General features: G+C 35.9%; 1 protein-coding gene and 1 pseudogene across 1 annotated transcript; one reads left to right on the top strand and one right to left on the bottom strand.

Moving 5' to 3' along the window:
• The first annotated feature begins 6,172 nt into the window (after positions 1 to 6,172).
• Positions 6,173 to 7,118, top strand: LOC103547262 (olfactory receptor 5P76). The gene is given in 2 exon segments (XM_008514365.2): positions 6,173 to 6,475; positions 6,477 to 7,118. Coding segments are annotated over 2 exon segments (945 nt in total).
• Positions 7,119 to 16,959: 9,841 nt separating this feature from the next.
• On the bottom strand, positions 16,960 to 17,865 carry LOC139084275 (olfactory receptor 10T2-like; annotated as a pseudogene).
• Between the last annotated feature and the right edge of the window lie 9,051 nt (positions 17,866 to 26,916).

Here is a 26,916-nt window from a genome sequence, read left to right as displayed (position 1 = left end):
CAAAACCTTGCTAACATTTCTTGTTTTTTAATTTTAGCTATCCTAATGGTTGTATAATGTCATTTTTTGTCATTTTAATTTTAATTTCCCAAATAACTCATGGTGTTAAGCATCTTCTCATGTGTTTACTGATCTTTTGTGTATCTCCTTTTTTAAATAAAGTATAATTGACATACAACATCCTATTAGTTTCAGGTGTACATCATAGTGATTCAATATTTGCTTATATCATGAAATGATCACCACAGTAAGTCTAGTTACCATACAAAGTTATTAAAATATTAATGACTATATTCCCTATGCTGTACATTACATCCCCACAACTTATTTGTTTTATAACTGTAAGTTTATACCTCTTAATCCCCTTAGTCTTTTTTTTTTTTTTTTTTTTTGCTGGGTAGCATTCGCCCTGAGATAACATCTGTGCCAATCTTCCTCTATTTTGTAAGTAGGTTACTGCCAGACCGTGGCTGCTGATGAGTGGTGTAGGTCTGTGCCTGAGAATCAAATCAGGCCACCGAAGTGGAGGGCACTGAACTTACCCACTAGGCTGTGGGGCTGGCACCTCTTCATCTATTTTGCTGGCCTTTCCACTGCTCCCCCCTCTGGTAACCATGAGCTTGTTTCTTGTATCTTTGAGTCTGTTTCAGGCATTTTTTGTTTGTTTATTTTGTTTTTTAGGTTCCACATGTAAGTGAAATCATACAATATTTGTCTTCCTCTGACTTATTTCACTTAGCATGGTACCCTCTAGGTCCATCCATGTTGTTGCAAATGACAAGATTTCAATCTTTTTTACGACTGAGTAACATTCCATTGTATATATACACAACATCTTCTTCATCCATTCACCTAACTATGGACACTTAGGTTGCTTCCATATCTTGGCTATTGTAAATAATGATGTAATGAAAAAGAGGTGTACATACCTCCTTAAATTAATGTTTTCTTGTAAGATAAATATCCAGAAGTGAAATTTCTGGATTGTATCATAGTTCTATTTTTAATTTTTTGAGGAACCTCCATACCGTTTGCCATAGTGGCTGCATCAATTTACGTTCTTACCAAGAACGTACCAGGATTCCCTTTTCTCCACATCCTTAACACTGCTTGTTATTTTTTGTCATTTTGACAGTAGCTCTACTAACAGGTGTAAGGTGATATTTCATTGTGGTTTTGATTTACATTTCCCTGACGGTTGGTGACGTTGAGCATCTTTTCACGTGCCTGTTGGCCATTTGTATGTTTTCTTTGGAAAAATGTCTATCCAAGTCCTCGGCCCACTTGTTATTTGAGTAGTTCATTGGATATCTCCCTTTTTAAGTATGTGTTCAAAGCTTTTCCTCATTTAAAAAATTAAGATTTTGGGGGCCGGCTCCGTGGCCGAGTGGTTAAGTTCACGCACTCCGCTGCGGAGGCCTAGGGTTCGAATCCTGGGCGCGGATGTGGCACCGCTCGTCAGGCCACGTTGAGGCGGCGTCCCATATCCCACAACTAGAAGGACCTGCAACTAAGATATACAACTATGTACCGGGGGTGGGGGGCGGTTTGGGAAATAAAGCAGGAAAAAAAGGAAAGATTGGCAACAGTTGTTAGCCCAGGTGCCAATCCTTAAAAAAAAAAAAAATTAGGATTTTTGTCTTATTCATATTCAATTCTAAGAGTTCTTTATATATTATACATACAAGCCCTTTGTCATGTATTTGTATTACATTTTCTCCTTTTTAGTGTTCTAGATTTCTTTTTGCATGTTTGAAGAGCTAACACTTTAAAGTTTGATGAAGTCGAATATGTCATTTTTATTTGGTATTGCTAGTGTTTATGTGCCCTATTTAACAAAATCTTTGCCTACTCTAAAATTACAAAGATTTTATCATATATTTAGCCCTAGAAATGTTATAGGTTTGCCTTTTGCATTTATATCTATGATAGGTTTTGAGTTAATTTTTGTGTATCATATGAAATAAAGGTTATTGTTCTTTTTCTTCATAGAATGTGAAGTTTTTGAAGTAATATATGATGAAAACTCTTTCCCCATTGAATTGCATTTAACATTAGTCCAAAATAAGCTGACTGATATATATATGTACATATCCAATACATATGTGGATCTATTTTTGGTCTGTCTTTTCTCTTCCTTTGATAGGTATGTCTATCATTTCACCAGTACCATACTGTCTTGATTACTTTAGTTTTATGATAATTCTTGAAGTCATGTAGTGTTAATGCTGCAACTTTTTTTTTGTTTTTTTAACATTACTTCCACTGTTTTGTCTAGTTTGCAAATCCACATATAATCAGCTTGTCTATTTATGTAAAACTCCTTGTAGAATTTTTCACCATATTGCATAGAATCTATAATCCCTTTTTGAAGAATTGGTCCCTTACTGAAATTTGGTCTTCCAACTCATTTATTTGTGTTTTCTTTATTTCTCTCAGCAGTGTTCTATATTTTTTTTGAGGAAGGTTAACTTTCAGCTAACATCTGCCACCAATCCTCCTCTTTTTGCTGAGGAAGATTGGCCCAGAGCTAACATCTGTGCCCATCTTCCACTACTTTATATGTGAGACACCTGCCACAGCGTGGCTTGATAAGCAGTGCATAGGTCCATGTCCAGGATCCGAACCAGCAAACCATGGGCCCCCAAAGTGGGCCACGTGTACTTAACCGCTACACCACTGAGCTTCCTCCCAGTGTTGCCTAATTCTTAATAAAGTATTGTGTAACTTTTCATAAATTTATTCCTAAATATTTATAGTTTTTGGCATATTATAAACGTATTTTTCTGTTTTAATCTTTCCATTGTTTGTTCCTAGTATACAAATATAAAATTATTTTTGTATATTATATTTTTATCCTGCAATCTTATTAAATAAGTTATAGTCTATGTTTTGTAGATTTCTTAGAATTTTCTACATGGACATTTATCTACAGGTGGAGACAATTTCACTTCGTCCTGTTTCGTTTTTAATATTTTTATTACTTTTCTAGCCTTATTTCAATCCCTGGAAATTCCTGTATAATGTAACTTCCATAGAGGTGCTGAGGATGGACCACCTAGCCTTTTGAAAATATTTATATGAAAGTCATTTAATATTTTGCCATTAATAATGATCTTAGCTGAAAGTTTTTCATAGATATTCTCTATCAGTTTTTGTTGTTTGTGTTATTATTCAACTCCTCTCTCTTTCTGCTACTTTTAGATGATTTCAATGTTAAAAATCCCATTTAAATTTTTCCATTGACCTTTCAGGCATACCTCTTTGCATTACTTTTTTAGTGGTTGTTCTCATGATAAGAATATATGTTCTTAAATTTTCAGTTTACTTAGAGTTAATAACATAGTAATTTACAGATAATAGAAGGACTATGAGTCCTTATATGTTTATTTTTCTCCCTCCATCTTTATGTTATAGTTATCATATGTCTTATGTCTTTATACATAAAGTCTCCAGAAGACAATATCATAATTTTTATTTCTAGAGTTTTATGCATTTTAAAGGGATTAAGAGGAATACAGTATTTTTTATTAAACCAGCTATTTACCATTTTAGATTCTTTTCAAGTATTCCTGCAAATCAGAGATTTCCGTTTTCCCATTGATGTCCTCCTTCCTGGTTGTATGATCAAGAACACTTCTGTAGCAATAATGGCTTGATTCCACTAAGACATCTGAGAAGCTCAGAGATTGCCTTTTAGAACTGTCCAGCTGAAGGTTGGGGGAAGAACGTTTATGCACTAAATTCCTGTCTACAGTGGCTGGGGTTGCTCCTGGGAACTAAACTGCTTCCACACCGGGATGCACTTGCCTGTGGACTGATTAGGCAGTTCGTGATTTCCAGAAGGTCTTAGTTTTCAGGGGAGGACTTGAGCGTTGAAGTGGAGATGTTGTGGCAGCACTGGAAGTGGGAAACTGATCATGTGGGTCAGAATCACCCACCACAAGTATTTTAATTCCTCAGTCTCAGTTCTCCCATCTGATCAATGAGGATAACACATGTACTTACATCATGAAATTCTTGTGAGGATTAAGTTTGCATAAACTGTTAATCATACTTCTTGGAAAAAAGGAAGCCCTGAATGAATGTTCTTATCATTTTGTTGATGGCAAGCCCAAGTTCCTCAAAAGTAGGTCTTCAGGGGTTGGGATAGATGATAATAAAGTTAGGATTAGCAAGCGAATTAGGGTAAGATTGAATCTTAGGGTTGAAGATCCCTGTATTCCACCACCATCCACCTACACCAGAAGGCACTACTCAGGAGGCAACACTTTGAGGTTATTGACACAAGAGAATATTTCTTGTCTGGAAGTCATACAAACCCTTTTTTCCTTTATAGTTCTCTACATGACTTTGAAGGCTTTTATTTTCTTACTTTTGATCTGACAGTTAATGTAGATGTCTCAAAAAATTTTGTCATTTAGAATTCAACTTTACGTCAACTTCCATCTCGTATTCCCCCTAATTAATCAATGGTATGTCTCACAGATATCGATACAAAATACCTATCAATAAACACATATTGAATGGATAAAGCTACAATTATCTTTTTATACCTGAAAGTTGGAACCAAGTATTTCTCAATCAGAAATAGCAAAATAAACTTCAGACCAATACTTACCTTTAAGACAATTTATTATATTATATTCTCTAATGATTATTAAATGAAAGTTATATAACTATGCACCTAGATAGAAGTAAAAGAATAAATTGGCCACTTGAGAATTGACAGAATTCAGAAAGAGTAATTGTTTTTTTATGTGTCAATTCAATTGCTCAATATCCACTACAAAACATAAGGATGCTCCATGATGCTTTTGATCTCACATTTGAATCTCTAGAATCTTCAGAGATTTATCCCCAAAGGCATACAAAAATAAAAGAGAGCTATATATCCACAATGACTTTAATCTGCTACTGAAAGGTGAATGAGTTCTTATTCTAAGAGGTAAGATTTTAACTTTTGTTAATGAATCTGATGTACTGATTTTCATTTACCATTTGAGAACACTTTACTCCCTGAAATTATATCTGTTCTCAGAAGTCATGCTTGGGAAACAGGGAAGATGTAATTAAACAATCAGCTAGTTAGCAACTTTGGCTGAATTATTGTCTCCACCAAGAGTTCATGTGAATAAACAGGCATAATCTAAGTTACCAGGATTCCTTGTTTGTCCCCAGTCAACCATGCTTTTTGAATAGTGATTACACTATTTCAAATTACTTGATAAAAATGATATTTTGAAATACAAATATTTTTTAAATATCCAATAAATTTACAATAAATGACCTCATTTATAACTGCAATTTGAAATTCCTTTGTGGGTTAGTATCAAGAACAATTTTATTTCTTCTTTTAAAAAATTTTTATTTAACTGGTTGATATTGTGAAATATGTAAATAACCAAGTGCCTCTTCTATACATAACTGCTAGAAGCCTTAAAGGAAAATCTGTTTTCCACTTATTGTCAGATGTACTGACTTCATGATAATTTTATTTAATTTCATTTATTGTATAGTTTCTAGAGGAATAGACAGTCATTCTTCCTGGACTTCATACTTTGACTCCACCACTTGCCATGTAACCTTGTGCAAGTTACGCTACCTCTTTCACACTCAGTTAACTCATATATCAAATACTAATGAGAGTAATTAATACTATTTTATGGATAGTGAAACAGAAATATACATCTATATGTATATATAAAATTCTTAACCCTATGCTTTCCTTTGGTAAACATGTAGTGTTTGGTATTACTAAAATCTGTATTATAAAATCCTGTGTGTGTGTGTATATATATATATATATATATATATGAAGTTGTACATATATATGCATATTTGATCTACTCACTGGGCTTATTTGTAATTTTCTTCTGTCTTATGTTATTTATACTTTGACCTCAAAGCCACTTTAAGCGCACATGTGGAAACAATATGATATAAAAAGAAAAAGTGACATTATTTGAAGGAAGTTTCTGGAATTTCTGTTAAAAATAATTCTAAAAATACAGAGCCTCATCATTGCATGTAAATATGCACTGATGATTCAATATCTTTATTTATAATGACTTCCCATATGTGTATTAACAAAATTGAAACCATAAAGTTTACAACCTTTTTAATGTAATGTTTCCTCACAGCTTCATTTTGGTAGCAGCTACACTGTCTCATGGATTCCCTGGGGGAAGGGAACCACACTGAAGTGACAGGGTTTATTTTATTGGGCTTAACTGATGACCCAATCCTTCAAGTCATCCTCTTCATGATCATCCTATGTATCTACCTGGTGACTGTATCCGGCAATTTCAGCACAATCATTCTTATCAGAATTTCATCTCAGCTCCATCATCCTATGTACTTTTTCCTGAGTCACTTGGCTTTTGCTGACATGGGTTTATCATCTTCTGTCACTCCCAATATTCTTGTAAACTTCCTGGTGGAGAGAAATACCATCTCCTACCTTGGACGTGCCAATCCAGCTTGGTTCAGTCATTTTCTTTGGGACAGTGGAGTGCTTCCTCCTGGCTGCCATGGCATATGATCGTTTTGTGGCAATCTGCAGCCCACTGCTTTATTCCACCAAAATGTCCACACAAGTCTATGTCCAGTTACTCGTAGTGGCTTATGTGGGTGGTTTTCTCAATGCTTGCTCTTTTACTGTTTGCTTCTATTCTTTAGTCTTTTGTGGACCAAATCAAGTCAATCATTTTTTCTGTGATTTTGCTCCTTTAGTTGAACTCTCCTGTTCTGATATCAGTATCCCTGCAGCTGTCCCCTCATTTACTTCTGGCTCCATCATTGTGGTCACGGTGTTTGTCATAGCCGTCTCCTACATCTACATCCTCATCACCATCCTGAAGATGCGCTCCACTGAGGGGCGCCACAAGGCCTTCTCTACCTGCACTTCGCACCTCACAGCAGTCACTCTGTACTATGGGACAGTCACATTCATTTATGTGATGCCCAAGTCTTGCTACTCAACTAACCAGAACAAGGTGGTGTCTGTGTTCTACATGATGGTTGTCCCCATGTTGAACCCCCTCATCTACAGCCTCAGGAACAATGAGATTAAGGGGGCTCTGAAGAGAGAGCTTGCTAGAAAAACATTTTCTTAATTAATGTGTTATTTTATAGTATTTGATGTAGTAATATACCATATATAATAATGAAAGGTCAAAGAGTGTCTGTGGTCTAAATATATTGGTCCATATGTCATTAGCCAGTATGAAGCTTTTTTAGTAATGGTATGGGGTGCAGTTCCTAATACCAAATTGTAAATCAGAAGCCTATAGTGAATTACCTTTAATAAAATTCAATTAAATTCACAATGAGAAACACATATTGGTTCACCAAAAAAATCTAATGTGTTGAAATCTTTCAAAAATGTTATTCATGTTTTTTGTTCCATAGCTTTTCTCTGATAAGTTAAGGTTATTTTACCCCCAAACCTTTAAGATATTGTCCATTTTTTTGACAGCAGTTTATCCTTTAACTAGTGTGATAATTATAATTATGACTAAGTACATTCAGAGTGGAAAGAAAAAAGTGGAACCAGATAGAAAATTGGTGGATGTGATTTCTTGCAGGAAGGTTATCGGCTGAGGATGGGCTTTGTGGACCCATAAAACTCTGGCCTGTGTACCTGATCTCTGGTTCCAGTCACCATATAGGGGGTCCTCAGAGAAGAACAGAATGGATGTCTCTTCTGACCTGTGAATTCTGTCAGGTTAAAACAGGTGACTTCTCTGTGGGAATAAACAGGGTTCCCGAACTCCTCAGGGACTGAGTGGAACAAACTCTTGGAGTGACTTTTTCATGGTTAGGCCCACAGCATGCTCAGGAAGCTGGAAGGAACTGGATTGTCTCTCCCCTGAATATGTTACTGCTGTCTGGAGAGGCTTAATCAATCTCTATGTACAGATGACAACCACATTTATTTATTGTTCCTGTCCCCTCTGTAGTGTTTCAGACACAAATTCTATCTTTTTGCTGACAGACTCATAAGCCATTAATCATTTCACGCATTCATTTGTTCTTTCATACATTCAAAAGTTATACTGGGTTATTCTTATATTCCAGAGACTATCTAAGGCCATTGAAAATATAAGTGATAAGCATTTGGTATATCTGCCCTTGTGGAATTTATCATATAGCAGCAGAGATGCAATAAAACTAGCAAGTTAGTGATTCAAACTATTCTAAAGGGATACGTGCTATGGAGAAAGAAAAAACAAATCAAAGTAACAGAGATTAACATGCTGGGGCCGGAAGTACAAGTGCAGACCTTACTGGGAAGATAACATCTGAGCAGGGATGCAGGAGGTTAAGACACTTCCTGTTAGATACAGTGTTACCTGTGTACATTTGTGCATATCTAATCTTCCACTCACAAGCATATAATTTACCTTTCAGGCTTTTGTTCCAACTATGGCAGGCTTGGTAATTTTAATCAATCCCATGGTGAGCACAACTAAAACAAATGATAAAATGTTAACCATGTCTTAAATATCACATTAGAGTTTACAGAATAATAAGAAATTGCCTCACAAGAAACTGGCCCCAGAGAAGTAGACCCAAAACTCAAAAATGCTTTTGCAATGAGAGAATTTGACAAGCCAGAAGGGAGTGTTCTCAACCTGGGCTGTGGACTTAGAGTTCTTCTCGAATGAGAGGAGATCATGCCAAAACCCAGCACATGTCCAGATGAGAATTCTGACTGATACACCTCACATATATCCTCAGATAAGAGGAAACTTGGAATGACCAAGTCTTGCCCAGGTGTGCAGCCCTGAAGATCTAGAGCGTCTCAAGCCTTGAACTTGGATATAAGATGGACAAGGACAGGTGGTGCCTCAGGGTGAACTGAATAAGCAAACAAACAACTCAAGCCTCAATTATTCCTACCAACAATTATCCAAATAGAATAACCAGCACCCAGTGAGAAATAATGACTAGCACAAAAGGAAGCAAGATACGCAACATGAGAGCTAGTGGAAACAACAGACAACAGAAACAGAACCACTAAGATTTAAGATACGTGAGTTAATAGACACAGACTATAATATTACTTTGTTTGAAGAGATAAAGGACAATTTCTGAAAATACAAAGAATCAATGAAAACCAAAAATAACCACTAAAGTATGCAAAACAATCATATAGAACAGCATAACTGAAAAATGCACCTTGCTAGCAGTTATACCAGGCATTTCTCTGTGGTGAGCATAATCCTGACAGATTTTCACTTTGGATCCTAAGAGACAGCGGAAGCACATCCTAGCTTTGGAGCCTCATGACCATAATTGGAACTAATATATCTTATAATACTGCCAGGTATAGTTCCAGGGTCCCTACAAGCATAGTTTCCACTTATCAGAATCACTGCAGTCAAGGAGACATAAAGCATAAAACAGAATATATTTCATATATTGTCCTACCAGTCTAGATGCATTTTCCAATTAAAGAATCATGTTTATTATAAGCAATGCTGCATTTTCATCAGGATATAGGCAAAACAGGAAGTTCATGAAGGTCAAATTTGTCATTAGAGAAATCAAAGTATTTTGTTAACCCTTTACCATAAAGAGGATGATGCATGTCATCTGGGGTATTAAATGCCATGTTGTCTACAGAGTTCTGAAGCAATGCACTGTTTAGGATTCTGTACTGCATCACAGTCAGAACATAAGGGCCCTGTGTGAGGCTATTTGAGAAACTGGCCACCTACCCGGCATTCAACATACAGGGTTCTCAGAGAAATTATGAAATATATTTGGATTTTATAAAAGAGGCACTACTACATAAAATCTTTGACAATCTTCTAGTATTTCTTTGGCAAACTTGTAGACTCCTTTGCCAAAACTACATACTTATTTACTTGTGAACCTATGCTGATAATATAGGTTTAATGAAATTATATTTTCTTGGATGGTCTTGATGGTTTTTATAACAATTATTTGGGATGTCTACACAAATGTTATTGGTATATGTTAACCTTTAAGTTAAGAAAAAAATTAATAGCTGGGGAAATGTCTAAAATTCAGCTCTTAGCTAAACCAAATGAAAAAGTAAAAATCTGATTATTCATAGTGGATTTTAAGCAGTATGAGGTGCTTCTTAAGCAGCATGATGTGCAAAATCTGAACCACAAGATTGACAACATTGAACACATATAGAACATACATAAACACAACAACCAATGGCAGAAAATACATGATTTTTCAATAGTGTATTTTTTAATTGATCAGATGTTAGAAAATAAATCATCTCAACCTACTTTTAGTAGTTTTCATTTTCATAAAATATCTTCTGTAAACATAATTCAATAAACCTGGAAATCAATAACAAAAAGATAACTAGAAAATACCCATACATTTGAAATGAATTATTACCCAATTAAATAACTCGTGAGTCAGAGAAAAAAAATCAAATGGAAATTAGAAAACAACTGGATAATACATATAAAAATTTGTGCTGTAAGTATATCAGTTCTTGAAAGGAAACTTATACTAGAAATACTAGAAAATGAAAAAGGCTAAAATTAATAACATTTGCATTAAGTTGAATAGGTAGAAAATAATACGAATATAAAACCTAGGGTTGTACAAGGGAGAGAATTATAAAATGAATAGGAAATATTTAGCAAATAAAATATCAACATGCAATAGAGAGGTCCAAAAATGACAAATGTTTAGTTTTTATAGTGAGTTTTATTGACCTTATCATTAATTTTTTTAAAAGAAGGTCTAACCAATATAAGGAAGGTAAAGATGGATATAACTATATATTTGTGTATATTGATAAGAATATAATTATGAATCCCAGTGCCATTAGGCAATAAAAAGAAAAAAAGTCATCCAAATTGGAAAGGAAGAAGTAAAACTGTCACTATTTGAAGAAGACATGATGTTATATGTAGAAAACCCGAATGACTCCACCAAAAAGCTGTTAGAACTAATAGATGAATTCAGTAAAGCTGGAGGATATACAATCAATATGAAAAATCAGTTGCATTTTTATATACTAATAGTGACCTATCAAAAAGAGAAATTAAGAAAACAATCCCACTCAAAATTGCATCAAAAAGAATAAAATATCTGGGAATAAAATTAACCAAGGAAATAAGAGACCTGTACATTGAAAACTATCAGGCAATAATGGAAGAAACTGAAGACGTAAATCAATGGAAAGATATTCTGTGAGCATGGGTTAGAAGAATTACTATTGTTAAAATACAATATACCCAAATCAATCTACAGATTCAATGCAATTTCTATCAAAATTCCAATGGCATTTTTCACAAAAATAGAACAAACTATCCTAAAATTTAGCGGTATGGAACCACAAAAGACCCTAAATGGCCAAAGCAATCTTAAGAAAGAAGAACAAATCTGATGCCTCATGCTCCCTGATTTCAAACTATGTTACAAATTACAGGAATCAAAACAGTATGGTATTGGCATAAAAACAGACACATATGTCAATGGAACAGAACAGAGAGCCCAGAAATCAACCCATACATTTATGGTCAGTTAATTTGTGACAAAAGTCCTAAGAATATGTAATGGGGAAAGGACAGTTTCTTCAATAAATGATGTTGGGAAAACTGGACAGCCACATGCAAAAGAATGAAACTGGACTCCTATCTTACACCATATACAAAAATTAACTCAAAACAGGCTAAAGACTTGCACATAAGACCTGAAACCATAAAACTCCTAAAAAAAAAACAAAGGTGGTAATCTCTTTGACATTGGTCTTGGCAATGATTTTTTGGATTTGCCACCAAAAGTGATGTAACGAAAGCAAAAATCAACAAGTGGAATTATATCAAGCTAAAAAGCTTCTGTATAGCAAAGGAAATGATCAATAGAAGAAAAAGGCAACCTACAAAATGGATATTTGCAAACCACATATCTGATAAAGGATTAATATCTAAAATATATAAAGCACTCATACAACTTAACAGCAAAAACAATCTGATTTTAAAAAGGGCAGAATTTATAGTGTACACCAGGCAAATCAAAATGCAAATCAACATCATGAGATATCATCTCACATCTGTTAGAATGGTCATAATCAAAAACACAAGATATAGCAAGTGTTGGTGAGGATGTGAATAAAAAGGAACGCTTGTGCCCTATTGTGGGAATGTAAACTGGTGCAGCCACTATGGAAAACGGTACAGAGGTTCCTCAAAAAATTAAAAATAGAATTACCATGTGATCCAGCAATTCTACTTCTGGGTATTTATCTGAAGGAAATAAAAACACTAACTCCAAAAGATATCTGCACTCCCTTGTTCATTGCCATGTTATTTACAATAACCAAGACATGGAAACAACCTAAGTGTCCACCAATGGATGAATTGATAAAGAAGATGTGTGTGTATATATATATACAATAGAATATTATTCTGCCATAAAAAGAAGGAAATCTTGCTATTTGTGACAATGTGGATGGACACTGAGGGCATTATGCTAAGTGAAATAAGTCAGATAGAGAAAGACAAACGCTGTATGATTTCACTTATACATTGAATCTACAAAAAGAAACCTCATAGATACAGAAAACAGATTGGTGGTTGCCACAGGAGGGATGTGGGGCGTGGGTAAAATAGATGAAGGTGATCAAAAGGTACAAACTTTCAGTTAAAAAATATATAAGTCCTGGTTGTGTAATGTATAGCATGGTGGCTAGAGTTAATAATACTGTATTGCATATGCAAAAGTTGCTAAGAGATTAGATCTTAAAAGTTCTTATCATAAGAAAAAGATTATAATTATGTATGGAGATGGATGTTAACTAGACTGTGCTGGTCATTTCACAATATATTCAAATATCACATCATTATGTTGTACAACTGAAACGAATATAATGCTATATGCCAAGTATGCCTCAATTAAATACAATAAACAAACAAATGAAAAATTCCAAAACATGAACAGATATTTCACAGAACAGGACATACAGAGGACAAATAAGCTCAGGGAAGTATGTTCAAAATCCTTAACCATTAGTGAATGCAAATTGAAACCACAATGAGAGATCACTAAACAATGAATTGTTGTTAGTGATCCAAATTGTTGGCTAAAATAAAAAATAATGAAAATACCAAATGCTGGCAAGGATGTAGAGAAACTGAATCACTCATATATTGCTGTTAGGAATGTAATACAGTGCAGCCATCCTGAAAAACAGTTTGGTATGTTCTTATATAAAAACTAAACATGTGATGATTATGTGAACCAGCAATTGCACTCTTTGACATTTTTCCCAGAGAAATAAAAACTTATGTTCATCAAATACCTGTACATGAATGGTTGTAACAACTTTATTTGTAATAGCCAAAACCTGGACACCACACTGATGCCCTTCAATGAATGTGTAGTGAGACAAACTGTGGTACAATGCCACTCAGTAATAGAGAGAAACGTAGGGTTGATATGCACAACCACCTTGATGAATCTCCAGGGAATTATACTGAGTGGAAAAAGCCAAAATTGAGACTCAAAATAATTAATGAAATCAAATAGTTAAAAAAAATTATATGAGTAGATTTAGAATTTAATGCTTAGCAGGAAATATTTTTGAAAATGGAATGAAGAAGTTCGTGAAATGGATGGTCAGAGAACTTCTAGCCAAATTATAATTCAACATTAAGCAGAGAGAGCTGGAGACCCAATAGGCTCTGGCACCATCTCTAATCAATGAAGCTGATAAGAATTCCAGTTGCATGCTGTTTGGAAGCTCTCTTCAGCTGCATTCAATCTAGCACAACTCCATGCTTCCTCTCTTGAGATTCTTCTATCTTTGCAGGGATTTCTCCCAAGTTGTTTTGCCTTCATTCTGAAACCTTCTCTGCACTCCACCCATCAACTTTTCACAGAGTACAGTCTCTACCTCTTCCTCTTAACTAAGCCTAGCTGTTTGGGAAGGGCACATCTGCTTCTCAGCTCTATTGAAGAGAACTTGCTCACTGTCATATTCTACAGGCACCAGCACACAATGCTGACATTCTCCTAACTTCTTACCATATTTCTAAATTGTTTATTTGCATCTTTATGACAAAACATTTCACTCGTTGATGCCAATATTATCCAGCTATGAAACAATAAACAATCGTCCTCAGAGTCCTTTACTGACTACTCACTTTCCTCTCATTTATTAGAGATTTTGCCACTGGCTTCTTGGTCCTTTCCATGTATCAGCCCATGAGGCCCACCACAGTGTTAGTAATGTTCTTCACCATATGGATGTACCATTAGGCAATGTGACCTCAAAATGCCTGGATCTCCTTGCAGTTTCTAACACCTTCCACAATCTACATGAGAACCTTACTACAATGGCATCAATCAGACTGCAGTTACATATAAAACCTACCATGGATGTAGATATCATAAATTAGAAGCTATTTATCTTTACCTGTGTTCTAACTCAATAGAACAGCATTTGAATTATTTGTTTTTTGAGGGCTTGAAGAAGTTAATTATGAAAACATCTAGCCATATAGTTTATGTGGAAGGAGAAGAATAGCTCTTAGACTTTTCTATATAATTCCAAGATTTTGACATGGGAAAGAATGAACAGACCAGAAATAACCCCCACCGTATCCAGTCAGCTAATGTTAGACAAGGGAGCCAAGAACACTCAATAGGGGAAAAAACAGTGTCTGCAACAAGTGGTGCTGGGAAAACTGGATAACCACATGAAGAAAAATGAAATTAGAACCCTATCTTACACCATTCACAAAAGTTAATTTGAAATGGATTGAAGACTTAAGCATATGACCTGATACAGTAAAACTCCTAGAAGAAATCAAAGGGAAGAAACTACTTGACACTGTTCTTGGCAATGATTTTTTTTGGATATGACACCAAAGCACAAGCAACAAAAGCAAAAATAAACAAGTGGGACTACATAAATCAAAAAACTTCTGCACAGCAAAAGAAACAATAAACAAAATGAAGAGGCAAGCTAGCAAATGAGAGAAAATATTTGCAAATCATATATCTGATAAGGAATTAACATCTAAAATATATAAAGAAATCATACAACTTAACAGCAAGAAAACAAATAATCCAATTAAAAAATGGAAAGAGGATCTGAATAGACATTTCCCCCAAAGAAGACATACAAATGGCCAACAGGTACACGAAAAGGTGCTCAACATCACTAATTATCAGGGAAATGCAAATCAAAACCACAATGAGATATCACCTCACACCTGTTAGAACGGCTACCATCAAGAAGACAAGACATAACAAGTGTTGGTGAGGATACAGGGAAAACGGAACCAAATTTGGGAATGCAAATGGCTCAGCCACCATGGAAAACAGTATAGCAATTCCTCAAAAAAAAAAAAAAAAATAGAACTACCATATAATACAGCAATCCACTCCTGGGCATATATCCAAAGGGAATGAAAACAGGATATTGAAAAGATATCTGCACTCCCATGCTTATTGTAGTATTATTCACAATAGCCAAGACAAGAAAACCACCTGAATGTCTGTCAACAGATGAATGGATAAAGAAAACGTGGTATATACATACGCAATGGAACATGATTCAGCCATGAGTAAGAAGGAAATCCTGCCATTTGTAACAAGACGGATGGACTTCGAGGGGATTATGCTAAGTGCGGTGTCAGACAGAGAGAGACAAATAATATACGATCTCACTTATATGTGGAATCTAAAAATGCCGAACTCATAGAAACAGAGACTAAAGTGCTGGTTTTCGGGAGCTGGGGTTGGGGGAATTGGGGTGATGTTGTTTAAGGGTACATAGCTGCAACTAGTAGATAAATAAATTCTGGAGAGTTAATGCACAGAATAGTGATTATAGTTAAGAATACTGTATTTTAAACTTCAAAGTTGCTGAGAGACTACACACAACAAAAAAGAAACGATAATTATATGCATGAAAAAGGTATTAGCTAATGCTACAGTGGTAATCATATTGCAATATATGAATGTATCAAATCAATACATTGTACACCTTAAATCTACAAAATGTATATAAATTATATATCAATTTTTTAAAACTTCCTATTTTCTAGGTCACTTTTTTTTAATTTTAAGGATTTTATTTTATTTTATTTATTTTTTTATTTTTATTTTTTTAGGATGTACATCATATTTCAAATTCTGGATACATTACATCATGTTCACTACCCGAACACTAATTATAGTGCATCCCCTCACATGTGACCCTAATCACCCCTTTTTCCCTCCCCTCTCCCCCCTTCCCCAATGGTAACCACCAGTCCAATCTCCAATGCTATGTGTTGTGGGGGTTTTTTTTGTCGTTTTTATCTTCTACTTATGAGTGAGATCATATGGTATACTTTAATAAGATAATTTTTCCAGAAATTCATCCATGCCAATCTAATTTCCACATTTGTGTGAATAGAGTTGAAAAAAGTATTTTTGTAAAATTCTTTAAAATTTCTCTGTACTATGGTCATTCCCTTATTTCAACTCTAAATTTGTGTGTTCTCCTCTTTTTATATGAAGTAAATTAGTGATCTTTCTCTCTACTCTTCCCCACTTCTCTCCCTTTCTTTTTCTTTCTTTCTTTCATTTTAGAATAATTTTTCTTCCCAAAGTCAACAAAGGTAATAAAAATATAGACTCCTAAAACATGTTTTGAAATGTTTACTACATAAATGTGTCCATGTGTTTATACATATATGTGTCTATATATGTATAAGTACATATATATGTGTCATACATTTTAAAAAATATTAACACTACATCTGGGCTTTGTAGTAGGACAGAGTGAGAGTAGGGTATATCAGGCAATTAGAACACACTTTAATTGCTTTGTACACAAAATGATTTCTATCAGAAGGACTCCACTTTTTCCACTTCTATTTACCAATGTTCCGTACTTTTTAAACGTTCTGGGCTCTTTTATTTGCCATCTCAGGCAAATGACACTAATGACACTGCCTAGTGCTTTCTTACGGCTATCTGTATTTCTTTGTTTCTTATACTGTAAACAATGGGGCTAAGCAGTGGTGTCAGCACTGTATACATCACAGTCATCAGCATATCTTCACGGAATGAGTCAATGTCCTTGGCCTCAAATAGACAAAGCCAGCAAATCCATAGTATATGGACACCACAGTGAGGTGGAAAAAGGAAGTGGAAAAGGCCTTATACATCCTCTTTTCAGAAGGCTTCTTCATAACTATGAACACAACGAAGACATAGGAAATCATAATTAAAATAAACCTGCCCACCAACACAAAGTCAGTGAATGCAAAGAACCATTTTTTGACAAAAGATATAATCACAGGCAAGGGAGATCACAGGTGCAATGTCACCAAAAAAAGTGCTGGATGCTATTGCAGTCACAAAAAGACAAGTTGAATGCTACGAGGCAATTCCCAGAGACATTAAAATCTCAAAGACGCAAGAGCCCATCATGAGCTGAAAGAAGATCTTTCAGGTTATCAAGATGAGGTAGTGCAGTGAGTTGTGAAAAGCAGTGTATTGGTCATAGGATATGGCAGCTATGATGAAGCAGTTGTTGCCTGGCAAGCCAAAGAAGAAAATCATCCATGTAGCTCACTGAGGAAGAGAAATGGTCTTGCTGTCTGACAGCAAGTTCACTAACATGTGGGGGAGGATCACCATAGTGATACAGTTTTCTGAAAAGTACAGGCCACAGAGAAAAAAATCCATGGGGGTGTGAAGGTTGTGATTGAACTTGATGGTCACCATTATGGACACATTTACAGCCAGGATGTTCAAACAGGAGAATAAAATCACCACAAAGAGGAGACTCTGCAAGTCTGGGAAACTAGAAAATCCCCACAGAAGGAATGTGCACACTGTGGAATGATTGTCCATCCTCCAGTTGGCCTTGGTATCTTTGACCCAAAAGTTCTGAGGTTCTTGAGGTCAAGACTTTGAAATTATTGTAAAAATCTCTTTCTGGACTTTAACCAAGGGCACCTTGACAAGTGTAAGACAACTCTTAAGGAGAGAGCCTGAGAAAAGGGAGCCAATTCCTTTAAATTGAAGGTTAGGGCTCAGAGTGATGAGGAGAAAGGTTCTAGTAGGTGAATCTGTATAAATGCCACAGATTAAGCCAACATATCTTTATGAAGTCTTCTCATTTGACATCCATTCTCTAATTGATTGTCAGGATCTTCATAAAAGAGGGAAATACGAGGAAATTGCTTATGTTCTAACCTACAGGAATATAAGAAACATCATCTGTAAAATGTTTACTTGTTATGTACTCATAGTCTGGTACAAGGGAGGAATCAAAATGTTGACAATCAATGACATCAATTCCTTTTTTTCAAATTTTGGAAAAGTAAGAACAACTTCTGAATGGCTTTCAAAACTTCTTTGCAAGTAATTGTATCTTCAGATGTCTTCCCCAGGTCTCAGTGGCTGCCAGGCTACCATATCAATGAGTAGACATGATAAATAAATTTATAGAGTTGAAATTTGTACAGTTATCCTATACTTGACAGTAAATTAAGGCTTGAGATATTCATTGAGAGTCTCCTCCATTCCAGAATGGCATATTTTTGTCTTGATGTCCTGATCAAGTCTTGAGCTCTCAGGAAAACTTCCAGGATAGTTTCTGAATGATATACTTATGGAAAGCATTGCTTTGCAGCACAGCCTTGACAGAAATTAACTCAAGTGACTTAGAATATTTTACCCAGTCACATTTCTATTTCTATCAGTTCTTAAAATAGCCACTCTGTGTCTCAGATGGCAGCATGTAACACAAGAACTTTCTATCCAATGTGGGGTTCAGTTTCGGGCACAGTTGTCAGGGAAGGAAAGGAAGACAGCAAGGAGATAAGGATGTGGGATTGAGGAGTTGAGAAGAAAAGAAAGTTATACATTCTCACTCCCACCCATTCCATTTTCTGCCTGGCTTTTCCAATAGGAAAAACCAAAAACTTCAGGAGAAACTGGCACATCTAGATTTGGAAACTCTCAGTATGATTGTTATTCCTTTTACATTTGTATTGATGATAAATCCTACTTTCCTTATAATACTCAGGGGAACTAGTGATGGAGAATATGACAATGTAATATTTTCCCCATTATTTCCTGTGGCCCTCTCAGTCCTGGAGGAAAAACTCTGTGGGAGATGTTTGTGGCCCAGCATTTTGTGATAAATTCACCATGTTTGTGTTGTTCCACTTCTATAGACGGAAAGAAACAGTTGATTTCTATCCCTGGAACCCCATTTCCAGTATGGCAAACTACCACTCTTGCAGGGAGATGTAGTGGACTTTGAATGCCTAATTTCTTTGAAATAGCAACAAGACCTACAGGAATTTGATGCTGCTTGTTGATTTTAAACCACTTTCCTGACTCTCTTGTCCCTTCCCCTTGCCAAAACTTTGAACAGTAGACACTGTAAATCAATCTACCTCCCAAGAGGCACCCTGGGGACAGCTTGGTCTGTGTTATTAATCATCCTTTCCCACTAGACTGAACTGGAGGGTTGTTCTGGTAGCTACATTTAATTGCTGCTCATGAGTCATTGTCCAAATGTGGAGAAATGGTACATATTTATCAAGTCTTTGGAAAAGTACATTTAACTTTCTTCCAACCTAATCAGAATAAAAGTCAGCACTGATTCAGCTTTTTAATGTCATCTTCTATGAAAATACTGTTATTTTATTTTATTTTTCAGAAGCTTCCTTTTTTATTTATAATATTACTTTTTTATTGTGGTAACATTAGTTTATAACATTATATAAATTTCAGGTGTACATCATAATATATTTCAAATGCTGTGTGGATTACATCACGTTCACCAGCACAGACTAATTATAAGCCACCACATACATGTGCCTAAATACCTCTTTCACCCTCCCCCCTCCCACCTTCCCCTCTGGAAACCACCAATCCAATCTCTATTGTTGTGTGTTTATTTGTTGTTGTGTTTATCTTCTACATATGAGTGAGATCATATGGTATTTGACTTTCTCCTTCTGACTTATTTTACTTATCATAATACTCTCAAGGTCCATCCGTGTTGTCATGGCTGTACATCATCATTTCTTATGACTGAGTAGCATTCCATTGAGTATATATACCAGATCTTCTTTACCCATTCCTCCCTTGATGGGTACCTAGGTTGCTTCCAAGTCTTCGCTATTGTGAATAATGCTGCAATGAACGTAGGGGTGCATGTATCTTTTTCCACTTGTGTTTTTAAGATCTTTGGATAAACACCCAACAGTGGAATAGCTGGATCATATGGTAGATCTATTCTTGATTTTCTGTGGAATCTCCATACTGTTTTCCATAGTGGCTGCCCCAGTTTTCACTCCCACAAGCAGTGTCTGAGGGTTCCCTCTCCAAAACTTATTGTTTCCTGTAATATAAGAGCACACAACATAATTTTTTGAATGAAAGAATGAATGAAATTACTGATGTTCTATGTGAATATTTCCAGGAAGCTGGTTAATAGTGTTATGAAGAAAATGTAGCATGCACATATCTTCAAAATTGAGGGGAGGGTTTCTGCTGTCTTTAGCTCCATTTTCTAGAATGAAATGACAGTGTTATTTACATTACTCTCCTGTAACTGACTTTCATTGCATTTGGAAGAGCAGTGGGTGAAGATAATAGCAAATATGGACTGACGATTTAAGGGAGAGTGACACAGAGCAGCAGCAGCATGTGCCCCCTCTGTCTTTCAGGTCATATCACACGCATCCGTAGCAAATCAATGATATGAACTCAGAATTGACTAATTGTCTTATGAATAGATGCATAAGGAAAAATACCAATCTCTAGTAATCAAGACCATTTATTAGGAAACAGAAATCTGAGCACCATGAGGAGCAAGCGCAATAAGACCCACAGAAATTCAGTCTGTATGAGCATATGGCTGGCAATGATGGTTAAGGGTTATAAGTAGTCCCTCTGGGAGAAGGAATCTTAGCCTGTAACTAGAATCTGATGTTTATACTTTATTTTTTTTTAAATTTTGACTGCATAAAAGAGTATATGCAGTCTTCATTTCTGTGTATGCATTGAAACTTAAGTTCTCCAAACCTCAGAAAGTAAGTCTTATGCATATGATTTAGTGAGAAATGATCTCAGGGAAAACTTTAAGGGTGATAAAGAAGCAAGATGAGGCATGAGGAGAAGCCAGAAAAAGATGTGGGCTCTGCTGAAGAATACCTTTAGTCTGATCCCACAAGGATCAGAGTTGTCCTACCTTGTAATAATAGGATTTTTTTGTGGTTGTTGTTTCTAAATCACTGTTTAATTCAATCGTTGACCTTAGCCCCCCCAGGAGTGATGGCATGCATTCCCAGATATTTTCAATCAATTACTTTCCTTTCAGCCAAGAGTAGTTCATGAAAGAATACATTAGCAGTTGGCTTTCAAAGTTTAGTGAAATCTTCACTGAACTTTTAAGGGAGATCAAGGAAAGACAAAAAGCTATCTATATAATTTAAAAAGTCCCAATTTATTATTATCTACAGCTACCTAGATTGCTATACCACACTGGTTATCATTGTGTTCTGGTGTCCAGTGGAGACCATTCAAAGTATGTGTCTCTCCTTGCGAAACTCATTCTTAATGATTGCAATTTCTTTTTTGTTTTTTATATATTATTCAAGAAAGGGGCTTCTTGGATGAGGTAGCATTTGTGCTAAGCCTTAAAGAATGGGTGAGAGTTTGGGTGAGTGAAGTTAGCAGAAGAGATTTTCAGGCAGAGCAGCATACAGAATAAGGAAAGTGCACAATTTAATCAGCAGGTAGTGTGTTAACTGCTTTGCCTCAAGTATTGAGGTTAGGAGAACAGACACTGGAGATAAGACTTGGTAGCACATTAGGTGGAAGATGGTGGAAGACTGAAGGCCAAGCTGATGAGAGAGGCAATTGGGAGCCATGTGTGGATATCACGTATGGCAGTGCAGAATCGGGGATTTGGAGGAAAGGGGATTTTCCTCTGCAACAAGCTCTTCTGCAGCAGAGTTGCCTGGGAGAAAGAAGTCACAGTGCTTATACTGTGTGTTGATCTTCTTCCTACTCATCTTCTTCTGAATGTTTCCCAGGCAATGGCTCCTTATGACATGCCATTCCCTTGTCTTGTATATAGGGAAGAGGATTCATGAGGGATTTGGCAAATTTTCAGAATTATAAAATAAATGATATTGTGCAGGAAGTAAAATATCCCTGAGAATAGACCTACATCCCCAAAAATATTTTTAACAAGTTAAATTTCCATTATTTCAGTTTTTATTCAGAGAATAAGTGCAAATATCACTAAAAAGTCTCTGTGGTATATCAGGATTTTAAAACATTTTTGAAGACATCACATTGGATAATAAATCCACAGAGCATAAGAGTGCTGGTTTCTAAAGCAGCAGTCTCAAGATAGTAGACTCCAGTGGCCTAAGGACTCTCATTAAAACCTTCATCATGTTGAACTCCGTCCTTAAGGAATGCAGAAGACACAACCTTTTATGTTGTGGGAAACTCTAATATCAGAGGGGACTCATCACAGGCATCAAAAGGGAAAAACTGCCTTAAAACTTATCTGTGAATTATGAGATAATGAAATCAAAGGAAGAATTGCAGAAAGCCATACCTGAGTTGTGAGACCGTAAATTCTTCTTCCAGCTTAATACCTCGTGAGTTTAATAGATTGGTAGGTGATTTTCCTTCTGTACAAGGTGGGAATTAGATTTTTTTCTCTTTACAGTGAATATTATTCTACATTTTCTAATAATCTAGTACCTGTAGATGCTAATAGTCTTTTGGTAAATATTAAGGAAACTATTGGAAAGATAAGTTGGAAATTAAGAGTGTTGTCAATTCCCTGCTTCTGGTGGAGATGGAATCCAGAAAACTGCATGGGCGAAATTTTGAAGAACTGCGAATAGAGAATAGGATGGCAAACTCAAGGCAAAATCCAGGTGAATAAAGAGGGGATGGCCTGGGAAAAACAAACAGGGCTGAAAAAAATGTTATAGCCCTCTTGTTCTCCAGTGCCTGACAGGGTCATTGAGAAGAATGGAAAGAATGCCATGCTAACATAATCTTCTATCACTACGCCACTATTAGAATATGAAAAAAAAACAGAGTCTTCAAGTCAAACGTATGAAATGAAAAAGATCACAAAATTAAAAAGTTCTTGACCAAAATTAATGAGAAATATGGTGAAAATTACATATATTCTAATATCCTGGAGATTTCTCCTTGCAGAGTCTTGCCAGGAACTTGCAGTAAATATGGATGGAATCTCCTGGGCATTCTGATATGCCCCTTAGTACCTAATCACTTGTATAAGTCAAATGTGATTTAATAGTACAGTAAATTGGGGGAGTAGTTAAAATGAAAAATTATAATCTGTTTCTCTTATACTGTAAACAACTACTACTGGCATTTTCAGAGGTTTCTTTGTTCACCATTCACAAATTCAACTAGTGAGCATGTAGAAAGCTTCTATACAAGCATTTACACTGCTGCGTGACAAGATTCTTAAAACTTCTTTAGAGAGCAGCCAGCTATCTTTAGTACGTGTCCAAGTAAAATAAATGGTAAATAGAGCAAAGGAAAAGGATTATGGAGGAATTAGTAAACGAACCACAATAATTATTATGAATGGATTTCTGGAGAAGATGGAATTCCATTTTTTTCTATGGTCATTGAAAGAATCTTATTTAAAAACCTACATTCACTAGACTTATGAACAAGACAGGGGATACAAAATTTTAAAACTACTCACTGCTTATCTACAATAGGAGTCAAGCTTTAAAAAAAGGAAAAAAGGAAAGAAAAAGAAAACCTTATTTCAATAAAATAGGATGTGAATCTAGAAGAAATGACTAACATAGGCAGGGAAGTTTGGGTAGACTTTTGAGGGGAAGTGACATTTGAATGGTCTTTTCAAGAATGCTAGGCCTTTAGTTTCCAGGTCTTCAAAACAAAAGGGACTGTATTTGAAGAGGAGTAGCCAAAGAATCTCACCCATGGCAGAACCTGGTTTATATCTCATGATGATGGACTCAATACTGATTCTTTAATGGTATGATATTTGGGGGGGAACGTGAGAGGATATGAATGTATTTTGGCATGTGGTAAGTATGCAAATTATTGTGCTCAGAAGGACTGTGATAGATTGGAGATGGTTGCAAAGTCTTTCTACTTCTCTCATTGAAAGGTGAGATCTAATTTCCCTCCTCTAGGATATGGTCTGACGTTAGTGATTTGTTGTACCAATTGGAGACACTGCAAATGATGTACTGGGTCTCCTGAGGCTAGGTCATAGGAAACACTGAAGCTTCCTTTTTAGTCTCTGGGGACAGCTGCTATTGGAGTCCTAAGCCACCATGTGAGAAATTCAGCTACTCTGCTGGTAAGACCATATAGAGACACTCTAAGACTGCATGGAGAAGGACAGGCTTTCAAGTAATCCTTGCCAAGGTGCCAGACATACAAGGGAAATCGTCTTGGACTCTCTAGACATATCAGATACCATCTGAATATAACTGATTCCTGTTAATGCCATTTGGAGGAGAAGAAATGCTGAGTCAAACCCAAACTTAATTCCTGATTCACAAAATAATGTAATATAATAAATTGGTTTTGTTTTAAGTCACTTAGTTTTGAGTGATTTGTTATGTAGTAATTGACAACGTGAACATCATTTTTCTCAGCTAATACATTTATCCCATTCACATTCACTGGTTAATCTAAGCCAAAATTTTCTGAGGTTTCCTCAACTCCTTTTTTAAATATTTAACCCCCAGCACTAATCCATCAGCTAGCCCTTTCTGGTTCTTTAATTAAACCGTTTCTTGAATAGACTGATTTCTCTCTAATCACACAGCTGTTACCCTAGCCCAATGCACCATCATCTCAATTCTTGACAATTAACTCATTGGTCCCCAGCTCCCACTCTTCCCTGCTATAATCAATTTTCCATACAACAACCAGAGTGATCTTTAAAAACAGTCACATTCGATTAGACCTACTTTTTTAAAACCACTCAATGGCTTCTCATTCCTTTTAGAATAAAATCCAAATGCTTTTCCACTGTCTATGAAGCTCCCCATAATCTAACCCTTTTCAAGTACCTCTCTCCTCCTGGTTTACCATGGCCTCTTTATTTCTTGAAATGATTAGGATCTTTGCACTTATCATTTTCTGTCTGGCAGCTTTCCCCCACTCTCCATCTCAATAGGTCTTCCTCATCTTTCAACTTTCCACTCATCTATACTCTCCTCCAAGTGGCCTTCCTTGTCACTTTCTCTAAGGTAACACTACCCACACCTCCATAGTTACCCTTTATGCATCATATCAACCCAATCGACTTGTCTCTTTCATACCACTTATCATGTTCTGTATTTATAGTGTTTATTTATTCCTTAGTGTCTCTCCTACTAAAATCTAAACTGCATGAGAACTCTGTTCTATTCATCAACATATCTTTAGTGTTTGCTGAGTTCCCAGAATATAATAAAAGCTCAATAAGTATTTTTGAAATGAATGGATAAATGACTATTACATATCTACCTGTAAAATGACTTCAAGGTCTTGATCAAATATTTCTCAGAGACTTTGAGATCACAATGTCAGGAAATTATCAATGTTTAAGGTCCCTACCCCTACCTTCTCCCTGAATTATTCATAAACATGCCAATAAGTACATGTAAATCTTAACAGATCTGGAAATTACAGTTTGTCACTGGTCTTTGACTCAAATCAATTACCTGTTAGCAAAACCCAAATGATACCTGAGGTAAAACACAGAACACCTATGAACACTCTGATCTCTGAGATATGGATCCAAAGTGTCCAGAGGAAAGTCAATCTTTATATTCAGGACTTTAGGATTCACATAATTGAAGCTCTGAGATGTCATGGGAGTCAACATATGCCTGGAATTTTTACAGGATAATTTCAAATGCTGTTTGTAAAAAATCAATATTACATTAACACCTCAAAAGAGGCTCAGAGCAAGAGATGATATTGTCTCTTAGCTCAATGGTACCAGATGCCTGAAAGGGTGAAGGCCATATATTGCTGAAACCATTCCTGCTTTTAGAATTCAACAATATCAAATGGAAGTCTGTAAATCTGAATAGCCTTGCCCTGGTAAACATTTTCCTCTGATATGATAATGGAGCAAATAATCATTAATGACTCAATGGGATTCTAGTAATATGTCAGTATCTTTAGACTTTTATGATCACTAGGAGGTAGAGTGTGACATAATAGAAATATATCTTTGGTTTCTGCCCCTGGTTCTGGAGACAGAGCTCCTAAAATCCTTGTAATTTCTTGAGTGATAGGGGTGCTAGGAGTATCATTTGTTCCAATATTTGGTCTTTGACCCCAGTACCGGACACAAAGCTCCTAAATCCTCTGCAATATTCTGGGTGATAGGAGCATCTTTCGTTCTAATGAGATGACTCTTGGTGGTCTCTGGGATAGCCTCAGGATGGAGGCTGGTCACCAGAAAGACCAAACTATGATGAGAAGCTTGAAATTATTTGCCCACACCATATTCTGAGGGGGGAGGGGGGTAGGACAAGGGCCGAAGATTGAGTTAATATTTGTCATAGAGCCTCCATAAAAATCCTAAATCACAAAGTGGAGAGTTTCTGGGTTGTTAAATACACCCACGTGCCAAGAGGGTGGTACACTTCAACTTATGGTGATAGAAGCTCCTGCCCTGGGGACACTTCCAGAACTCCTGCGATGTATTTCTGCATCTGGCTGCTAATTTGTATCCTGTATAATATCTTTTATAATAAACTGGTAAATGTAAGTAAATGTTCCCATGAGTTTTGTGAGCCATCTCAGCAAATTATCAAACCTGTAAGAGGATTGTGGGAACCCTTCACTTTGTAGCCAAGTTGGACAGAAGTGTGGATACCCTGGGGACCC

This window comes from Equus przewalskii, chromosome 6 (assembly GCF_037783145.1).
Source record: "Equus przewalskii isolate Varuska chromosome 6, EquPr2, whole genome shotgun sequence".
NCBI classification, from domain to species: Eukaryota; Metazoa; Chordata; class Mammalia; order Perissodactyla; family Equidae; genus Equus; species Equus przewalskii.
The sequence above is the reverse complement of the archived record's forward strand: the minus strand, read 5'-3'. Positions and strand labels throughout refer to the sequence as shown.